The sequence below is a fragment of the Ranitomeya variabilis genome, chromosome 2 (genome assembly GCF_051348905.1).
Source record: "Ranitomeya variabilis isolate aRanVar5 chromosome 2, aRanVar5.hap1, whole genome shotgun sequence".
Lineage (NCBI taxonomy): Eukaryota > Metazoa > Chordata > Amphibia > Anura > Dendrobatidae > Ranitomeya > Ranitomeya variabilis.
Genome location: NC_135233.1, coordinates 335,631,259 through 335,653,998, shown reverse-complemented (window position 1 = coordinate 335,653,998; position 22,740 = coordinate 335,631,259). Strand labels below are relative to the sequence as shown.

Below are 22,740 nucleotides of genomic sequence, written 5' to 3'. Positions count from 1 at the left end.
TGGTATGTTGCCACTGGTGTTCAGTTTGAGGTGATGTCCATAACATATTCTTGGTGCTATGGAGGTAAAATACAAGTTTTTGTTCTATAAATACCATCCTACATGTAACTAGCACACACCATCGGCAGAGAACATGCTGTAATGTGCCCTGAAAGATGCCAGCTACGTATGATGCAAGCTCCAGAATCAGCCAAGCTTTTGACTGATGATTTAGGATTGCAGTGGGGTAACCGATAATTGCAGATCCTTCATTTATGCCTACAGAAAATCTATAATTTACTGTGGATGATTGTCATTATAGAACTGAAGCTCATATATCAGGGTATTGCCTAAACGGCAGCTTCCAGTGATAAACATATGATCATGAATTTACAAGATAAATTTACCAGTCTAATTTAGGCTGCCACCTGTGGATCAGGAGTTGTGGGCTTTAGAAAACACGTAATCCTCATTACAGGGTTATATTACTGAATTTAAAGGGCAGCATAATGTAGGGACAGAGACCCTGATTCCAGCAATGTATCACTTACTAGACTGTATTTTCGCTGTTTCAATAAAATTAATGTTTTGTCAGCCGGAGATTATCACTTGAGGATTAGTTTGTTTTGTGACTCTAGTCTAGTCCCGTCTCCACAACTGATTAGCAGCAGCATTCTGTCAATATATAGTATGCAAAAAAGCTTCCGGTATAAAAATGGCCAAAGCTTCCCCGCAGCAATAGCACCGATACTGTGTGCCCCCCTCTCTTATAGTCAATATACTTGCATCTAGTGGTTACCTCCCTGCCCCATTACCTATACTTGCGTCGAGTTTCAAGCCGCCCTCTAACTGGCAGTATCATACTCTGTCCAGCTTAAAGGGGTTGTCTAGGCTTGCGGCTCAAGTCTGCAGTCATTCTATGTGACTGCTTACTTGTGAATCCTCATCACATCGTGTGCACAGTCAGTATTCTGCAGGCGGTTATGTAACTGCAAGGATGTGATTTGCTAGACTCCTGGCTACATTCCGACTAGACGTGTCCAGCCTCTCTCAATACACATTTATTGAGCGAGGTCACTCACGTCTAGTCGGCATGTGACCGCATGTATGCAAATTGCATACTTGTCACCCACCCTCCTAGTGGTGACACCAGAGGATCCTGACAAGTCTGCAGTCACATAGAGTAATCTGCAGAATTCAGCCCAAAGCCTGGACAACCTCTTTATTACCCTGTAACCCCTATGGCCAGTATATGGGCATCCAGATCTCCTCTTCTGTGTTGGGTTACTCACACAAGTCACCATCTGGAGACCTGTTCCATGGCTGTTTGTTGGACCTGACCCTAATGCATCAAGCTGGCAGACAGCCACGAGGCACATGTCATAGACCTGCAGCCAAAGGTTGGGGACTCCTGACTTAAGGTACCTTCACACTAATGCCGACAACGATGCCGATCGCTGCAGCGTCGCTGTGTGGTCGCTGGAGAGCTGTCATACAGACAGCTCTCCAGCGACCAACTATGCCGAAGTCCCCTGGTAACCAGGGTAAACATCGGGTTACTAAGCGCAGGGCCGCGCTTAGTAACCTGATGTTTACCCTGGTTACCAGTGTACATGTAAAAAAAAAACAAACACTACATACTTACATTCCGGTGTCCGTAACGTCCCCTGGCGTCCGCTTCCTGCACTGCCTGTGATTGCCGGCCGTAAGGCACAGCACAGCGGTGACGTCACCGCTGTGCTCTGCTTTTACTTTACGGCCGGCAATCACAGGCAGTGCAGGAAGTGGACGCCGGGGGACGTGTGACAGAAGGTGAGTATGTAATGTTTTTTTTTTTTTTTACATTTACGCTGGTAACCAGGGTAAACATCGGGTTACTAAGCGCGGCCCTGCGCTTAGTAACCCGATATTTACCCTGGTTACCATTGTAAAACATTGCTTGAATCGTTGCTTTTGCTGTCAAACACAACGATACATGCCGATCTGACGACCAAATAAAGTTCTGGACTTTCAGCAACGACCAGCGATATCACAGCAGGATCCTTATCGCTGCTGCGTGTCAAACACAACGATATCGCTATCCAGGACGCTGCAACGTCACGGATCGCTATCGTTATCGTTGCAAAGTCGTGTAGTGTGAAGGTACCTTTATGGCATTATAACTAATACTATATCTTAATATTTATATGTTATGTCTTAAAAAGTCCAAAGTTATTAAAGTTTGTATTTCCTTAAGAGATTTTGGAGGTCATTCTGATTCCGCACCTGCTTCTCAATGTCCGTTCCCCTTTGTAACCCCACACGTCCCTGTAATCTGTGTAGCAGGCAGTGCTTAGTCAGGACGGTTACCGTGCCAGGAGGACAATGGCTCCCAGGTTTGTCCCTGAAGGAGTGTTAGTGACCCAGATCAATTTGATGGCAAATCACAGGAGGTAAATCAAATTCCAGCCTGCGGGAGAGCGTCGGCTCATCTAAAGGAGGAATATATTCCGTACAGGCATTCGTCTTCAATGGCTTACTGCGGCTTCCCCTATACGTGGGAAAATGTCTGTTAAAGGAATATATTCAGGAAAAAAGTAACAATTACTGATGTGGCAGTGTTTATTTCATGTCCTGTTTATGGTTTCATAATTTGTGAAATATTGGCATTTCTTGTTGGCCACTAGATATCCACACTAAAGACTACACACAAGAACCCTCGCCTCTCTATTTCTTATGGGGAGAGAGTTAGACACCCCCACCTGTACATATTAGATGGTGGAGAGCCAAACAATGCTTCAGATGATCACTCACCCGAAGACCATCTGAGCCGACCCTCCCAAACACAGGAACGCTCACTTAGCCAAGCGCTTGTATTCTCTATGCATTGTTCTCCTGATTAGCCGCCGGCCACCATGTCAGTCGTCCGCTAATCTGGAGGACAATGCGATCAACAGTCCAAAATCGGACATGTCCAGTCACATCTCTCCCAACCATCCGATGATCCGTGCCCCCATACACATTAGATATTAGCAGCTTTATCCGTTGTGTTTGGAGGCCTTTAAATGGTACAGACCCATATGGAAGGACTTTTCCCCTTTTCTTTGTGTTTTTTTTTATGTACAGTATATATGTTGGGCTCAAAACATTCAATTTGAGTTTCATTAGAAAATATCTTCTTTTGTTTCCATGCTCATTGCTAGCTAAAGAATAAGTAAGCTGGCAACCTGTCAGTGAGCTCCTTCTGGCAGAATTTATATATATATATATATATATATATATATATATATATATATATATATATATATATATATATATATATATATATATATATATATACATACATATACATATATATACACACTCACCGGCCACTTTATTAGGTACACCATGCTAGTAACGGGTTGGACCCCTTTTGCCTTCAGAACTGCCTCAATTCTTCGTGGCATAGATTCAACAAGGTGCTGGAAGCATTCCTCAGAGATTTTGGTCCATATTGACATGATGGCATCACACAGTTGCCGCAGATTTGTCGGCTGCACATCCCAAAGATGCTCCATACAAGGCAGGATGGATCCATGCTTTCATGTTGTTTACGCCAAGTTCTGACCCTACCATCCGAATGTCGCAGCAGAAATCGAGACTCATCAGACCAAGCAACGTTTTTCCAATCTTCTACTGTCCAATTTCGATGAGCTTGTACAAATTGTAGCCTCAGTTTCCTGTTCTTAGCTGAAAGGAGTGGTACCCGGTGTGGTCTTCTGCTGCTGTAGCCCATCTGCCTCAAAGTTCGACGCACTGTGCGTTCAGAGATGCTCTTAGGCCTACCTTGGTTGTAACGGGTGGCGATTTGAGTCACTGTTGCCTTTCTATCAGCTCGAACCAGTCTGCCCATTCTCCTCTGACCTCTGGCATCAACAAGGCATTTCCGCCCACAGAACTGCCGCTCACTGGATTTTTTTTCTTTTTCGGACCATTTTCTGTAAACCCTAGAGATGGTTGTGCGTGAAAATCCCAGTAGATCAGCAGTTTCTGAAATACTCAGACCAGCCCTTCTGGCACCAACAACCATGCCACGTTCAAAGGCACTCAAATCACCTTTCTTCCCCATACTGATGCTCGGTTTGAACTGCAGGAGATTGTCTTGACCATGTCTACATGCCTAAATGCACTGAGTTGCCTCCATGTGATTGGCTGATTAGAAATTAAGTGTTAACAAGAAGTTGGACAGGTGTACCTAATAAAGTGGCCAGTGAGTGTATATGTATATATATATATATATATATATATATATATATATATATATATATATATATATATATATATATATATATATATATATATATATATATATATATATATATATATATATATATATATATATATATATTCTGCCACTTACTGAGCTCATCCTTGCTGATTTTAGGTTCAGCTCAGCTTTGATCTGGTCTATAGTTATAAATTAGCTGAGAGGAGCTTAGAAAAAGACAGAACGAGCTCACTGACAGATTCTCAGATAACTCATTCTGTCTTCAGCAATACGGTGCAACACAGCAGCTGCACAAGGCAAACGATGCAAACATTTTTATGAAAGCGTATTGCAAAAACGATTTTTTCGCCCAAAATACATGCATTAATAAAGGAGAAAAAAATTGCCCCTCCAAAGTTGTCCATAATCTTTTAAAAGAATATTTCTAATGTTAGTGGAGGAACACTGGGAGTCTAAATCGGAGCACACTTTCCCTAAGTGGCATTAAAGTTACAGGGAACACCGAATATTACATGTACAGAAACCCCTGTGCTAACCAGGCTCCTCCCCAGGCTGGTGTCTGGCTGCAAGGCAACTGGCTGCAGCACGAGCCTCCCCTACCCTGCAGTGAGACCACCAGCCATGTAATGCCCGTCAAATGCAGGCTATATGGAGAAGGCTGGTGATGCCATTGTTGGCTTGTGTTACTGATGACTTTGACTCTGGTGCAGTGAGGGGTGGTGAACAATTTTTAAGGTCTGACCTCAGAAAGCAAATACCGAGCGATACAAAAGGATCTAATCACGTGTGCGCTGTAATGTGCGTTGTGCTGGATAACGGCGAGTAAATATTCCTACAGACAACCTTGGTGCAAATGTTGTATCAGCAAACGGTACAGTCACTTCACCTTCCTGCCGTAGATCCCAGAAGAAATGTGCTGCCATGTGTACAGCCGCTGATCTACCGAATACACCGTGTCATTTTCCTATGTTAATTCACATTGATACCAGTCCCCCGAATCAGCAGAATAGAGAGAGCGCCAGCCTCAGGAGTGTCACCGATCCAGAAAAACTCCAGTACCTGGATTAGCAAAGACCGAAAATGCTCACTGGAGATCTGCACCCCTTCATGTGGCTCATTAGTGGGGTGCCAGGATCAGATCCTCATGCATCGATGGACCAACACAATAGCCGAGTTCAGACGGCGTAGTTCACAGTCTATATACCAACCATAATGCCCGCACTGAACTCAGGTCTCTCGACCCAAACGTACATCCATATGTGTAGGAGGCTAGAAGTTCAGGCCTTAGGATTCATTTCCAATAGGTTGGCACTTCCTTATTAAAGGGAACCTGTCACCATGTTTGGCCCCTATAAGATGCGGCCACTGCCTTCCAGGGCTGATATACAGCATTCTATAATGCTGTAGATAAGCCACCAATCCGACCTGCAAGATAAGAAAATAAGTTTTATTATGCTCGCATGCAGGGTGGTCCGGTCCGATGGGTGTCACAGATCCAGGTCCGGCGCCTCCCATCTTCTTATGATCATCGCCCTCCTGCCTGCTTCACGGCTCCGGCGCAGGCGTACTTATCTGCCAGGTTGAGGGCAGAGCAAAGTCCTGCAGTGGGCACGTGCTGGGCCTCTCTGACCTTTCCCGGCGTCTGCGCACTGCAGTACTTTGCAGATCCGACATTTGGTTGCTGTACACAACCACCTGGTCTAGATATATTTTGGTCAGTAGACCAGTTCTTGAGGGATCTAATTAGTGCAGTTGATTAATAACTGGGCTCGCAAGCAGTTTGCACTCATTAACTTGCCGGTATTTTCTGGCAGTCATAAAACACCACATGGCAGATACACCAAGTCTATATACGCATCTGTCTATAGCCAGGATGGCCTGTAGTTGACCAATTAACCGTCCAAATAATTTTGTGTTTGGCAGCCTTAGACACTTGCAGATCAGCGCAGCATTGTAAAAAGTTTGAGACTTTACAGTGTATTTAAACTATATGGTATAGTAGCTGTTTCCAGCCAGCTAACGCTCGGCATTCTCATTGCTATCTAACGCTGCTAGTGATTAAAGTAAATAATGACAACATTCAATAGCGCTTACGCAGGTGGTAAATTAACTTAAAATGAAGTTAATAACAATAATAATAATTAAAAATCAGAATAATACTTATACATTTTGTTCACAGTGTAAAATCAAAAGCAAACTGGATTCGTGTGGTAATGTGTGGGCACGCAGCCTCATGTGGCAATGTGTGAGGACGGAGCCTCGTGTGGTAATGTGTGAGGACGGAGCCTCGTGTGGTAATGTGTGGGGATGGAGCCTCATGTGGTAATGTGTGAGGACGGAGCCTCGTGTGGTTATGTGGAGGGACGGAGCCTCTTGTGGTAATGTGTGAGGACGGAGCCTCGTGTGCTAATGTGTGGGGACCGAGCCTCGTGTGGTAATGTGTGGGAACGGAGCCTCGTGTGGTAATGTGTGGGGATGGAGCCTCATGTGGTAATGTGTGAGGACGGAGCCTCGTGTGGTTATGTGGAGGGACGGAGCCTCTTGTGGTAATGTGGAGGGACGGAGCCTCGTATGGTAATGTGTGAGGACAGAGCCTCGTGTGCTAATGTGTGGGGACCGAGCCTCGTGTGGTAATGTGTGGGAACGGAGCCTCTTGTGGTAATATGGTGGGGGGCGGGATTATGTGTGGTAATGTGGTGGGGGCGGGATTATATGTGGTAATGTGGTGGGGGGGCGGGATTGTGTGTGGTAATGTGGTGGGGGGGCGGGATTGTGTGAGGTAATGTGGTGGGGGGCGGGATTATGTGTGGTAATGTGGTGGGGGGCGGGATTATTTGTGGTAATGTGGTGGGGGGCGGGATTATGTGTGGTAATGTGGTGGGGGCAGGATTATGTGTGGTAATGTGGGGGGCGGGATTGTGTGTGGTAATGTGGCGGGGGGGCGGGATTGTGTGTGGTAATGTGGGGGCGGGATTGTGTGTGGTAATGTGGTGGGGGGGCGGGATTGTGTGTGGTGATGTGTGGGGGCGGAGCTACTGTGCAGGGGGCGGGATTAGCGAGTAATCACAATGCCTCTTAAATATATAGATTTTAATAAAAAGAAATTGCCAGGACTAAAGCAAATGCAAAGAGTAAAAGTAGTTTTTATTGATTATGTAGTAAACCGACATATGTATCCAACAATACAGAAACACAACAATGAGTAGACGGGCACCAATAACTATTCATTCACTTATGCCAAGCAGTATATGCAGAAGATAATATACACACATATTACAGATGAATAATAACAGACGATAACAGCAAGCATATATAGTGACAATATAGCTCAGACTGGAGTGCTCCCTGTAGATGAAATCACACAAGAGGCAAATAGTGCATAGAATAGTACAAATATACATGAATTCCACTATTGCTATATGCAGGAAACTTTGAGGTACCCCTTACGGTTTTTGATTAGTTTGTGAGCCCATTTGCAGTCTAGGTGCAGAGGGAGGTGAGCCTTTAGTACAAAGTCCTCCAATTTAAAGCTGTGTTCAAATGTCCGGTTATAATATGTTAGAACAGATCCAGCAGAAATCGGTTAGGAAAAACATTTTGCTGACACAGCTGATCTCGGCTGAATCCGTTAATGCGGTATCTGTTGTCGTCTGTTTCTAATTGATCCGGGCAAGAAAATCCTTCTTGTTGCCGAATATGTTAGAAATAGATGTCAACGGGATCGGGGAAATAACGATTGGCCTTGTTGGATTTCAAGAAGCCGGTTACCAATTACCCCAATTGGTGAGTAGGTGCCAGATACCCCGGCACTGCTTACTCCCACCCTGGATTGAAATAAAGGTGTATGCTCTGAAGTTTGGGAAATGCCTACTTACTGCAGAGTGTGGAAAGACGACGGCTAAAACCTGTATGGTCGGCAATGACCCCTAGGACCCCCATATATTCTGACAGAAAGGGAGAGTGTAGCTGGTGTAGGATTATGTTATGGTCTAGGCTTCCCATGCTGCTGTGCAAGCAACTGCAGTATGGACCTAAAGAAATCCTATGAATTGCTATATAAGCTCTGGTCCCCTTCAATCCCAGTACTGATTATCCCCAATACTAATTACAAAGTAGAATTAACACAAGTCATATGCTCTCTGGTCAGCGCTGCGGCTAATGATTGGCTGCTGCGGTCACATACCTGTCTGGCCAGAACAGAAGTGTGGAGACCTGCGGAGAACGCAGGCGTTAGGATGCATGGCAAATATAAATACAATGGGCGCACAATCGGCAGCTTTTCCTCCAGCAATTCTTTCTTGACCCTGCTTCCACAGTCCTGGTCTTCATCAACTTTTGAGCCGAACTGAGTTCTTCTGTAATAACACAGACCAGGGTTTGCTGCTTAGGAAACACAAAGGATCATCTCCGGGCTTTACAGCCGTCTCGTAAATCACAGTAACAGGACTTTGTATACTTTGATTGTAGCCTCCTGTCTGTTTTGTGTCCTGTCACCTCTCGGTCTTTACTGTGATCATCAGCAAAGTTGGATGTCTTGTATCCTTATACAAATCGTAGTAGTGAGAAGCAAACATCACTCTGCATAATTACCCCGTGAGCAGTTAAATACCCCCTGAACAGTCATTTTGTGCTGACTGACTCCCTTTAGGGGGCTATTACTGTCTGATAATTTTGGCACAGCCACTCCAACAGGAGTCATTCTGATCACACAATTACTATAGAAAAGAATCCAAAATGCAAATCTTTCAAAAATGTCTTATTTTAAGGTTTTAGGTGTTTTTAGAGCCTTCACTAGCGTTGTTTGTGTAAGGTGTAACTCTTGCCGTGTATCCGGAATGTCTCCAGAAGGCAGTCTTGGCGTTCCTCACCACATCTGATTGTTGGCCTTCAGCAGGAATGGCTTAACCTGTCCTGGCCCTGTTATCCGCGTAGCAGAGACATGACTGTACTGCTGATCTACTCAGATTATTTCTTTTTTCTTTTTTCCAAAATTGTGAACTTGCCATAGAATTAACTATTTGCTGTACATTGTTAGTCATCTGTGTATTGTTTTATGATTATCTAATTTTATATTTCACAGGAAGAAGGCTCACATTCCGAAAATAATGGCCCAGAAACTGGAGCCGCAGAACCAAAGCAAGATGACTCTAAAGAGGTACGGTGCTCCTACAGCCGCTCGCCTAAAGACGGACTCAAAGTTTTTTGTTTTTTTTAAATCTCTTACAGAATTAAAGTTAATCATATAAAAATGTGTGTGTGGCTTACAACAGTCCATCAAGTGGGACCAGTGCCACCAGTTTTGGACCTTTAGTGGTTTTAGGCTATTCATACAACCTCATTCCCATAGAATGTAAGTCCGCAAGGACAGGGTCCTCTCCCCTCTGTACCAGTCTGTCACTGTAAACGTGTTTACTGTAAACTATATCTGTAACTCTGTATGTAACCCCTTTCTCATGTACAGCACCATGGAACTATTGATGCTATATAAATAAATAATAATAATTTCTGAATCCAGTAATTGGCTGTATCAGACATGGCGTACAAGTCCATTGGGGACCCCCAGTGTGTTGGCGCAGGAGCTGCAGATTATTTAACTTTTCACTTATTGACAAATATTTTAAAACCTTAACGACCCCTTTAAATGTCTCCATACTTCCCTGTTGTCTGAATAATTAATTAAAGAGGGTACTCTTAAGTTTATAAGTTATCCCCTATTCATAGGCTGGAGGTAGGGGACAATTTCACAATTGCTGGGACTTGGAAATAACTTCTAAACTTGAGAATAGTTTAATTATTTAGTTAAAGAGCTATCAGTTCTGCTGATCATCTAATGTATATTGGAGCCTCCGAACTTCCTTGATGGAGTATTTTATGAAAGAAGGATCGGGCTTCTGGATTTTCAATGGCTGAGCTTTTGTTCAGAAGGTGGCTGCTGTCCCAACATTCAGTTGGCAGACGGCTATCTCATATGTTTGGCCAGCTTAAAGGGGGTTTTCCTCTACTTTTATATTGATGACTTATCCTGTGGATAGGTCATTAATATCGGATCGGTGGGGATGTGACACCCGGCAGCCCCACCAACCAGCCGTTCCCAGTGCCTGAAGCGTCCAGATGTGATCAGTTGCGAACAACAGCTCTGTCAACTTTTAGTAGCCGCAGTGGATTATTTTTTTCGAAAGACGCAATTATGCAGTATCTGGCCGTGGACACTGCAGGCATCGGGAACAGCTGATCAGGGAGGGTACCGGATGATACATCCTCAAAGACCTGATATTGATGACCTATCCAAAGGATATAAAAGTAGTCGACATCCTCTTTAACGCTAGCCAAAGTCTGATTAATTGTTCATTAGGGTTAGCCAAAATTGTAGAATTAGTTTTCATGGAACGGATAAAGAGAAGTGTTGGAGAAGGCAATGTGCAGTGTGGCCGTAATTACCGCATACAATATTGATGTGTTAAGCTGTCACTTCACCCCTGCTGCCTTTTATCACCGTAGTGGTTTCTTATGTCCTTCACATTGCCAGCTGCTACTCCTATTTCAAGGCTCACGGACACACGTGAAGTGCTACAGGCCAAAATGTGGTAACCGGGCCTCGTCTTAACACCATCGCATTTAAAGTTTATTTTATCTTCTCCAACATAATCTAATTTCTCCTACGCCTCATTGGGGGACACAGGACCATGGGGTGTATGCTTGCTGCCACTAGGAGGACACTAAGTAGACAGAAAGATTAACTCCTCCTCTGCAGTATACACCCCTTCACTGGATACAATTTCAACCAGTTCTTGCTTAGTGTCTTAGGAGGCACTTGGGTCTTTTTCCCAGACCCCAATTTTATTTAAATTTTTGATTTTAATTTTATGTAAATTTTTAATTTTTTATTTAACGGAGTGAAGGGGGCGACGGGTCCTTTTTTTCATAAGGTCCGCTCTCCCCCGAATCAACAACAGGCGAGCACGGCGAGTATACCTCCCCGTTCCTCTCCTGCGACGTATGGCGCACGAAAGGGTTGCGCCAGGGCAAAGGTTCCTCTCGGTTCCGATTTCCCCCAACCCCCTCCAGGACCCTGCATTACAGCAATGTAATTCTGGAGAAGAATGCAGTCCGGAGGGGATGTTGTGCCGCAGCCCCCATCTACTGCAGCAGCGTGATACATTCAGGGGCCTCTCCATCCCCATCCAGGGTGCATGGATCGAGTTCACTTCCTCACAGAAGCAACAGACCTGTGAGAACCGGGACATGGCGGCTGTAAGTACTTTCAGGGGACTCCCCCCTGCTCCCCCTTAGCGGCAGCGATGCGGTCTGGGTCCCCAGGGAGAGGCACCGCCGACCGGGGGTCGGTGGTGCTCGGCGGCGCTCCGTCGCGGCCGCCGCCGCTCATCGTCAGCAGGGCCCAGAAATTTAGTCCCCGGCTTCTTCAGCCGGAGTAGGCCGCGGTGGAAGAATCTCCTCCCCTGGCCGTAGCTCCGCCCCCCTACATCAGCGCTTCTCGTCTGGGACGAGAGGCGCCCTCCAAATCTCGGGGGCCATATTTCCTCTCTCCCTGCACGGAGCCCATGCTATCTAGAGGAGAAGAGAACGCCTTATCTCTCTGGGGACACAGATAGGACCGTGGGTAAGCTGCTTCAAAATAGCTTAACCCTTTCTCTGCATAACTGCCCGCTCTGTCCCTAAGGCACTATGTCTCAATCCAAGGAGACAAAAAAGGGTATCAAGAAGCACACAGTATTTTTTACTGTATGTGCCACTTGCAATGCGGCCCTGCCCCGAGCCCACACTAGCCCTTTGTGTGCAGATTGCGTTTCGCCCTCTGTGCAGCCGCCCCCTGCCGACGCCGGTACCGTCGCCGATGCCGCAGCCGTCGACCCGGTAGAGCCTAGTCCCCCTGAGTGGGCAACCTCTCTGTCACGATCTGTGGCTTCCCTAGCCAGGGCAATTGACTCCCTCCGGGGCCCCCCTCCAGGTCGGACCACGGAGGATTCAGACGACGATATGAATTCGTCTACCAGCAGGGGGCGTACCCGGTCACTTTCCACCCGGGGCTCTAGAAAACGTGTTCACGTTTCATCCCCTGACCATCAGCTAGCGGGCCCTTCAGTACCCGCAAGCTCTGCTTCCCGGTCCCCTTCTCCTAAATCGGATGGCTCTGAATATGAGTCCGACATTTCCTACGTTCAGGACCCCCCCTCCTCCCAGGAGTCTCTCGACTCTCTCATTGAGGCGGTAAACCAGACCCTGAAGGTGACCGAGGACTCCGCATCGGAACCCGAACACGCGGTGTCTTTCAAAAAAACTAAACGGGTTAAAAATGTTTTTGTCACTCACCCCCACTTCAAGGAGGTTGTACAAAAACATAGGGATCGCCCAGATAAACGCTTCATAGGACAAAAATTCATAGAGGCCAAATACCCTTTTTCTCGGGAATTAGTCAAAGACTGGCTACAGTCTCCCTCGGTGGACCCGGCTGTGTCACACCTCGCGTCCAAGACCATCCTGTCTCTTTCGGACGGTTCCTCCGTTAAGAATCCCTCCGATCGTCAGATTGATTATCTGGCTCGTTCCGCCTTCGAGGCCACAGGAGCGTCTCTCTTCCCATCCTTCGCCGCCTCCTGGGTGGCTAAGGCTATGGTCTCTTGGACTGAGACTCTTTCCTCTAATATCCAAGCCAGTGATTTACCTCCAGAAGCCAGCATTCTGGTTAACCAGATAGTGCAGGCTGGAGACTTCATAGTCAACGCCTCTATGGACGCAGCTAATTGCGCTGCACAGGCAGCCGCCAATGCAATCTCCATCAGGAGAGCCCTGTGGCTCAGGGATTGGCGTGCAGATTCGGCTTCTAAACGTTCTCTAACTGCCCTGCCTTACCAGGCTGGTCGGTTATTTGGAGAAAAATTGGACCAAATGATCTCGGATGCTACCGGAGGGAAAAGTAAATTTCTCCCCCAGCAAAAGCCTACCCGGCCCTTTCGATACCAGCAGCAACCTCCATTTCGGCCTTTTCGGCCCAATACCAACTGGTCTTCCTCATCTTCTACCCCCGCATCAGGACGAGGTTCACGCGGTGGCCGAGGCACCCAGGTCTCTTACAGACCTAATCGTAACTGGAGACCCAGGCCTAAACCTCCCGGATCTAAGGGATCCGCATCCCAGGGATCCTCCGCCCAATGACTCCTTGCATCATCCGGTGGACTCCGACAAAGTAGGCGGACGTCTACTCTTGTTCCATCAAACCTGGCTTTCAGTCGTTTCCGACGAGTGGGTCAGAGAACTGGTGTCCACCGGATACAAAATAGAATTTTCCTCTCCCCCCCCCCCCCCTACACGCTTCTTCCAATCTTGCCCTCAAAGGTCAAAAGCCACAGCGTTTCTCCAGGCAATCCGGGCACTACAAAGGGACGGAGTCATCATTCCGGTCCCCCTAGAACAAAGATTCAAGGGTTTCTATTCGAATCTGTTCGTGGTCCCAAAGAAGGACGGATCTCTTCGTCCGATCCTAGACCTGAAGCTACTAAACAGATTCATAAAAATCAGACACTTCAGGATGGAATCCCTCCGTTCTGTGGTCGCGTCTATGGAAAAGGGAGAATTCCTGGCATCCATAGACATCAAGGATGCCTACCTGCACATACCGATTTTCCCTCCGCATCAGCAGTTCCTTCGCTTCGCCTTTTGCGGGGAACACTTCCAATTTGTGGCCTTGCCCTTCGGTCTCGCCACCGCTCCCAGAGTTTTCACGAAGGTCATGGCGGCTGCCATGGCCATTCTTCATTCCAGGGGAGTGGTGGTAATTCCGTACTTGGACGACCTACTGATAAAGGGTCCTTCCTACCCAGCGTGCGAAGAGTCCGTCGTTCTCACGGTGGATACTCTTTCTCGTCTGGGATGGAAGATAAACTTCGAAAAATCTTCTCCAATTCCGGCTCAACAGATTTCCTTCCTGGGGATGATACTGGACACTTCCCGCGGTCTGGTCATACTCCCTCAAGACAAGGTTTTGGCCTTGCAGCAGGGAGCCCAGCGTCTTTCTCGTCCAGTATCCCACTCCATTCGCGCCAGCATGCGAGTTCTCGGGCAGATGGTAGCGGCCATGGAAGCGGTCCCTTCTGCGCAGTTTCACCTCCGTCCCCTGCAGCATGCACTATTGTCGGCTTGGGACGGCAATCCGTCCTCCCTCGACCGCCGATTCATCCTGTCCCCTCGGGTCAGGAAGACCCTCAAATGGTGGACGCTGAAGTCCTCCCTAACTCAGGGAAGGTCCTTTCTCCCAGTACGGTGGCTGGTGGTGACCACCGATGCCAGTCTCATGGGCTGGGGAGCGGTCTTCAACCATCACACAGCCCAGGGGCGGTGGTCCGCTCAAGAGTCTCGCCTTGCCATCAATATCCTCGAGATTCGAGCTATCAGGCTAGCATTGTACCAGTTTCACCGACTTCTGGCAGGTCATCCAGTCAGAATCCAGTCCGACAACGCCACGGCCGTGGCATATATCAACCGTCAGGGCGGAACCCGCAGCAGAACGGCCTTGCTCGAGGTGTCTCACATCCTCCATTGGGCGGAGTCGAACCATTCGCCCATTTCAGCGATCCACATTCCAGGTGTGGAAAATTGGGCGGCGGACTTCCTCAGCCGCCAGGGCATCGCCTCCGGAGAGTGGTCCCTCCACCCGGAGGTCTTCCAGCAGATTTGCCATCGCTGGGGGACCCCGGATGTGGATCTCATGGCGTCCAGGATGAACAACAAGGTTCCTCAGTTCCTTGCTCGGTCCCTCGACCCACGGGCCCTCGGAGTAGACGCTCTGGTCCTGCCTTGGCGCCAATTCCGCCTCCCGTACATTTTTCCTCCTCTTCCCCTACTACCGAGGGTCATCAAAAAGATCAGGGCAGAGGGGGTACCAGTGATTCTCGTCGCGCCAGACTGGCCGCGTCGGGCATGGTACGCCGAAATGGTTCAGCTGGTAACCGACGTCCCCTGGCGTCTCCCGGATCGCGCGGATCTTCTTTCACAGGGCCCAATTTACCACCAGAACTCAAGGGCCCTGTCTTTGACGGCTTGGCTGTTGAGTCCTGGATTCTAGGCCAAGCGGGTTTCTCTCCCAGGGTGTCCTCCACCATGATCAGAGCTAGGAAACCTGTTTCCATGCGTAGTTACCACCGTACCTGGCGAATTTTTTTCTCATGGTGCGAGGCACAGGGACGGTCTCCTCTAGTATTTTCTATTCCTTCCATACTGGAGTTTCTTCAGTCCGGACTAGAGTCGGGACTTGCCCTTAGCTCCCTAAAGGGTCAGGTTTCGGCATTGTCAGTTCTTTTCCAGCGGAAGATTGCCAATAGGTTGCCGGTGAAAACTTTTTTCCAGGGAGTCTCCCGTGTGGCCCCTCCCTACAAGTCACCCTTGGATCCGTGGGATCTCAACTTAGTTCTCGGAGCTCTTCAGGAGGCTCCCTTCGAACCGCTGCAGGCCGTTTCCTTAACCTTCCTTTCTTGGAAGGTAGTCTTCCTGGTAGCCGTCACGTCCATCAGACGGGTCTCGGAGTTGGCTGCGCTCTCCTGCTGCCCTCCCTTTCTAATTTTTCATCCGGACAAGGCGGTATTGAGGACCTCTCCCACCTTTTTGCCCAAGGTCGTCTCCTCTTTCCACCTCAATGAGGAGATTGTCCTACCTTCGTTCTGCCCGACACCTGTCCATCGCATCGAAAAGGCTCTACACACTCTTGATGTGGTGAGGGCTCTTCGTCGGTACGTCTCGAGGACGGCTTCTTTTCGCACGTCAGACGTCCTGTTCGTACTTCCAGAGGGGCCCAGGAGGGGTTCTCCTGCTTCAAAAGCCACTCTGGCAAAATGGATTCGGTCAGCCATTCAAGAATCCTATCGTGTCAAAGGTGTGCCTATCCCGGCTGGGATCAAGGCTCATTCCACTCGGTCGGTGGGCGCCTCGTGGGCCATTCGGCATCAGGCGTCGGCACAGCAGGTCTGCAAGGCTGCGACGTGGTCCAGTTTGCACACTTTTACCAAGCATTACCACATTCATTCTATCTCTTCTGCAGACGCCGCCCTTGGCAGGCGCATTCTGCGAGCGGCAGTTCCTTAAGCCATAAGCCAGTGGTACATGGGGTATTAGCATATTGCTCCCCACCCAGGGACTGCTTTTGTACGTCCCATGGTCCTGTGTCCCCCAATGAGGCGTAGGAGAAAATGAGATTTTTGTTTACTTACCGTAAAATCTTTTTCTCCGAGCCACTCATTGGGGGACACAGCACCCACCCTGTTAGCCTGTTTTGGCTTGTTGTTACTTCTTTGGTTTTGACATAGTTGTCTTTGTTCATGCTCCTACTGCTTTACTACCGAACTGGTTGAAATTGTATCCAGTGAAGGGGTGTATACTGCAGAGGAGGAGTTAATCTTTCTGTCTACTTAGTGTCCTCCTAGTGGCAGCAAGCATACACCCCATGGTCCTGTGTCCCCCAATGAGTGGCTCGGAGAAAAAGATTTTACGGTAAGTAAACAAAAATCTCATTTTCTGTTTCTGAGGCATCTTACATGATGTCCATGTGAGTAGTTCACGTGGGCATGAGCCCCAAGTGTGATGAAGGTTCATTTACATCGCAGTATTGATGTATCTGTGTATATTTAATATTTCAGATTATTGATAGCATTATTGAAGAAAGCCAGAAATCCTGTGCCATAGAGGAGAGCCCCAGTCCTGGAAATGTGGAAACAATAATTCTTGAGAGCACTTCTGGAAAAACAAATCCGGCGCCGCTGGGTAACATCCCTGAGCTGGTGATCACAGAGACCACCTTACCTAATGATGGGGGGGACCTTCGTCATGAGGAAGTTGAGGACTTCACAGGGATGAAACCCAGTCAATTGCCTGATGTCTCCATCCCTATCATTGAACAGTTGGTGGAAACCTCTAAAATTGCCGATATTATAGAATTGGCCGATGGTCTTAAAATTACAGAAGAGCAGGACAGACTTCAGGACCAGCCTAATGAGCTTGAGGAGGATTCAGAAAATAAGCCTAAAGACCCTTTATCCTATGAAACTTCTGAAAATATAGATCAGTTAGCACCCGCTAAACCTCCCCGACAGATTAATGTGGAGCCCGATATTGTAGCAAGTACTAAGAAGTCTGGTCCTACACGTCCCCCACCTCCTGTAACAGCCCCACCTCCTAGACCGCCGCCACCTGCACGGCCGGCACCACCGCCTCGTAAGAAGAAAGGGGATGAGAACGAAAGCCCAAGATCTTCAGGACTGGAATGTGAGTGTTTGTCTTAATCATTACTGTAAATAATTATCTGATTTACTATTTTCTTAGTGTTTGTTCCTGGTAAAGGTTTGTAGTCAATACAGCCACCATTGCGCCTCATTCAAGGTTTTTGCCTTTCTTTCCCAGAAACTAAGATGGCAACTGATTTTTATAAAACTCTTAATCTGTCATAGTGATAAGTTAAGTCATACTGTAGGTTGTGGTCAGTGGGGGGACTGGCTGCTGAGACCAACCCCACCAATCATACAGAGGTAGAGGCCCTCAGCCGATCGCGGAATTCCCTTGCGGCTCTGCTCGGCTTTGCTCTGTAAGAATTGTTAGTGATGTATGTACTCGTACGAGTCTGCGAGTCCATAAACAACTGACCCCACTTTTTGGGAGACAGCTTAAGCCACCATTATCAAGTTGAATGTTACCAGTCTTACTCGTTGAGGGGTCTTTTCACTCCAGTGAGCACCCTGTCCTCTCCATTGTTTACTAGACACGACTATATATTTTGTAGCCACTGTGCCTGGTAATGTGCCGCGGCTCTTTCAGTCATCTGATCGCTGTGGGTGATGAGAGCCGGACCCCACAAGTCTAATGATAATTGCCTATCCTGAAGGTAATCCATCAATAATCAAAATTCACTAAACTCCTTCAACCCCTTAATGGCAGACATTTTTCCTTTTGTGCACTTTTGTTTTTTTTTCATCTACTTCTTCCATGAGCCATAACTTTTTAATGTTTCTGTCTTGTAGCCGTATGAGGGGCTTATATTTTACAGGACAAATTGTATTTTTGAATGATAGCGTTCACTTTACCATAGAATGTACTGAAAAGTGAGAAACAAATTCCAAGTGAGGTGAAATTATTAAAAGAAAAAAAAGCAACAAAGTTTTGACATTATTTCTTGGTTTTCGTTTTTACTTTCACCGTACAGTAAAAAATAATTTGGAAATGTGATTCTACAGGTCTGTATGAGTACAGCGATGCCAAACTTGTATGATGTTTTATTATTTTACTGACTCTAAAAGTTCTGAACTTTATTTGGTTTGTGTCCTTGTAACTTTTTTTTTTTTCGTTTCTGTTGATAGAGCTGTGTGAGATCTTTCTTCTTTTGCATGCTGAGCTGTAGCTTGTATCGGTACCATACTGTTTGATCGCTTTTTATTGAATTTTTTTGTTGGTTTTGGGGGAGTACAGGGGCTTAAAAATTGTGAATATTAGCATTATTTATTTGATTTTGTTTACAGTTTTCACATAATGGATTAAATTTACACATTCATAGATCAGACTTTTACAGACTGAGATACCAATATTACTTTTTTCTCCTTCGCCTCATTTGGGGACACAGACCGTGGGTGTATGCTGCTGCCACTAGGAGGCTGACACTAAGTGATACAAAGACAGTTCTCTCCTCCCCTGCAGTATACACCCTCCTGCTGGCTCTCAGCTAACCAGTTCTTGCTTAGTGTCCGTAGGAGGCACACGGACGGGTCTGCTATTCACACCCAAAAACTCTTTTTACCTTTACAACGGACGAATGGGTCGACGGATTCTTTCATGTTCCGATCTGCCCGAACCAACAACAGGCGAGCACGGGAGTTTTACCTCTCCGTATCCTCTCCTGCGACGTGGGAAGCCACTGTCTGAGCTGACCTTTTTGGGCGACGGGACCCTTCAAGGGCACCGATCTCCCCCCTCCCTTATGAGACGAGCACTGGAGTGTCACCTCCAGTATCCTCTTCTGCAGCCAGGCCTATTGCCGGACATTCAGCCCTGCCCACCAGGTTTTACCCTTGGCTGTTCAGAGGCACTTTCCAGCGTGGCGTCCGAGCAGCCCCCACTGCACCATCACTATTTAAAGCGGATGGTACAAGGAGGCGGACGGTTCCTCTCCACCTCCCTGCTAAAGGGACGATGGATTGAGGGTTTTTTCTTTGTCCCTGCACCGTCCAAACAGCAGCAACAGCACAGGATCTTTTTCTACCTTCTGACCTGCTGAACAAAGCTGCATACTGGGGTAAGTGCCGGGACTCGAGCGGTTGGAGGGCTCTGCGCAACCGGCGGTTTTTTTTCCTTCGTTTGGCGTCGGCTGGCTAAAAGCGGATGATGCAAGAAAGCGGACGATTCCTGTCCACTTCCCTGTTAAGAGGATGGTGGATCGAGGGTTCCTAATTTTCTACTCTGCACGACGATGGCAAGAGACGGATTTTTTCCTGACCTGCTGGATGCAGCCCCGCATTCTGCCACTTGGCAGACTAACCGGGTAGAAATTCTTGTGGTATACCTACCAGTATCCCTGCCCGATGTATCATCAATTAAAATACCACAGACGGTTGGATAGCAAATCTGGTTCATTCCGTCTTGTGGCTTCGGGTTCAGCGCTCTACCCTTCCTTAGCCGCCACATGGGTTGCTTGACCAATAGTCTCTTGGTCGGAGACCTTAACTACTTTGATTCACACAAGTAACCTTTCCGCGAAGACAGTACAGCTGGCCAATCAAATCTTCTGAGCGGGAGACTAACAAGGGATCGTGTCTTTTCTACAGACCCAACCAGCAGTGGAAGCGTTGTCCAGGACATTCTAGATCTTGGGGATCTTGGTTCCAAAAAGGGGGAATGAAAAGTAAGACCATTCCTAGACCTCAAACTTCTAACAACGTTTGACAAGGTCCTCCTTTTTCGGATGGAGTTCCTCCGCTCAGCCATTACTTCAACAGAAAAAGGTGGAGTTTCTGGCATCCATCGACATTCGGGATTCTTACCCTCACATTCCTATTTTTCCCCTCTACAATAATCCCTTCGCCTTTCCATTCGTGAACAGCATTTTCAAGTCACGACCTTGCCCTTCGGCCTGGCTACCGCACCAGAGTGGTCGCAAGGGTCATGGTGGTTGTCATGTGCCTCTTGCACCCTAGAAGCATGGTCGTCCTACCCTATTTGGTCGACTTTCTAGCCGCTCTTCCAGGACTACACTGAGTCGTCTATATCACTTGCGATACCCTCTCACTTGGGCTAGCAGCTAAACTTAGACAAGTTTTCCACATTCCCAGCCCAGCAGATCCTTTTTGAGGATGATCCTGCACAAGAAGGATGGTAATTCTCGAGTCAAGGTAGTGGCCCTTCAACAGGGAGCTCGTACACTTGATCACTCATTCCCTCTGTTCATTCAATTCGCTAGTAGGGTTCTGAGGAAAAAGACGACAATGGAATCAGTTTCTTTCGCTCCGCTCGTTTTCAGCAAGTCAATCAGGCTTTCAAAGGGTAGTCTTTGAGCTCCTTCCTCATCCAGAGCCTTCTCCTGGTCCAATTGTTATTAGGGAATACCAATGCCAGTCTTCTTCTCCCGATCATTGCTCTGGGGACCCGAACGGTACGGCTAATCCTACAGCAGGTCCACTGCCTTCAGGCGGGTCAACCATCCGTCTTCAATTGGATAATGCCACGGCTGTGCCATACGTCAATCATCTAGCAGGTACCCACAGTCAAGCGCCATGGCCAAGGTACCTCGCACTCTCTGATGGGCCGAGATCTATCATTCGGTGATCTCAGCAGTACATATCCCTGGAGTAGAACACTGGGCGGCAGACATATTCAGCCTTCAGGGTTTCTCCTCAAGTGAGTGGGAACTTCACTCGGAAGTCTTCCATCAGATCTGCCTTCATTGAAGTACTCCAGATGTAGGTCGGATGGCGTCCAAACTGAACGCCAATGTACTCCAGTTCATGGTTCGCCTCGAGATCCAAGACCATCGCAGTGCATGCTCTGTTCTTCCATGGTACCAATTTCCATAACCCCTCTTCCACTACCTCCGAGATCTTTTTGGAAGCGGGAAGGGCCACAGTGATCCTGGGAGACCCGCACTGACCATGTCAGGTTTTCTCGCTTGCGGTACTAGTTTTTTTCCGTCTTATTGCGACAAAACTACAAATATGGACTTTCTGGCAGGAAGTCTTCACCTGTAGTTCTTCCCTTCCGCGTACCGTTAGATCTGGGGAACCTTAATGGACCTGGGGATCTTACAGTAGACTCCTTTTTTGATCCGGACAGACTTTACTATCAGGGAAGGTCGCTCCCCTTTTTTCTCTGCGTTCTTGTCATCCTGATAAGTCTTCAGAGCTCGCCGCTCTGTTCTTTCAGACTTTTTTCCTTATTACCATCAAGGCAAGGTTGCCCTCAGGCCATCCCCTTCCCTCGTTACCAAGGTGGTATTGTATTCCCTCTGTTGCAGGGGCATCGTCCTTCTCTCATCTCCTTCAGCTCCAGTCCACAAAACGGTATGAGTTCTCCATAATCTGGAAGAAGCGAGTGCTCCGAGTGGATACGTATCGAGGACGGCGTCCTTCCGAAGGTTGGACACTTTATTTGGGCTTCCCGATGGTAAGAAGTAGGCTTCCTGACGGTCACAAGAAGGGTTTAGCCATTTCATCAGCCATGTTAGGCTGATGGATTCTTTTCACCATCCAGGAGTCCTTCCGTGCTAGATGTCAGCCTATCTCCCTGTCTGAGGGCTCTAGGCACCAGACGTCTGCAAGCACGGCCGCAAGCTTACGAATTCCTCCAGTCCGCATACATTATTGAAGCACTATAATTCCCACACTTCCACAGATGTGAGTCTGGGCAGGCGGACTGTGCAGGCCGCGGTGGCTCACTTGTAAGTAGGGGTTACACGGCCCGATCTGATGTTGTCCCCACCCAGGGACTGCTTTGGGACGTCCCACGGTCTGTGTCCCCCAATGAGGCGAAGGAGAAATAGAGATTTTTGTGTACTCACCGTAAAATCCTTTTCTCCGAGCCATTCAGTGGGGGACACAGCTCCCTCCCTGTTATTAGCTTGTGCTTGTTTTTATAATGTGACATGCTATACTCTCATATATAATGTGACATGCTATACGCTCATATGTTGTTATTGATCTCCTACTGCTTTTGCACCGAACTGGTTAGCTGAGAGCCAGCAGGAGAGTGTATACTGCAGGGGAGGAGCTAACTTTCTTTGTATCACTTAGTGTTAGCCTCCTGGTGGCAGCAGCATACACCCACGGTCACGGTCTGTGTCCCCCAATGAATGGCTCGGAGAAAAGGATTTTACGGTGAGTACACAAAAATCCCTATTTTAGTTTCATAGTTTTAATTTCCTTTCTTTCCTTTCTGAAATGAGAAAAGGGGGATAATTCAGACTTAATACATACATATGTTTTGGGGGGTTTTCTTACAGACCCATAGACTTGCATTAGCGAGTTTAATCCTTACAA

At 47.6% G+C, this 22,740-nt stretch overlaps 1 protein-coding gene across 2 annotated transcripts in view; it reads left to right on the top strand.

The window, feature by feature from the left end:
- Nucleotides 1-22,740, top strand: part of WDR44 (WD repeat domain 44) — a 140,775-nt gene that overhangs the window by 58,577 nt on the left and 59,458 nt on the right. For both annotated transcript variants that reach the window (XM_077285363.1, XM_077285364.1), the window contains exons 3-4: nt 9,309-9,383; nt 16,870-17,494. In XM_077285363.1, coding sequence (XP_077141478.1) covers nt 9,309-9,383; nt 16,870-17,494 — 700 coding nt within the window. The remainder of the gene's footprint in view (nt 1-9,308; nt 9,384-16,869; nt 17,495-22,740) is intronic.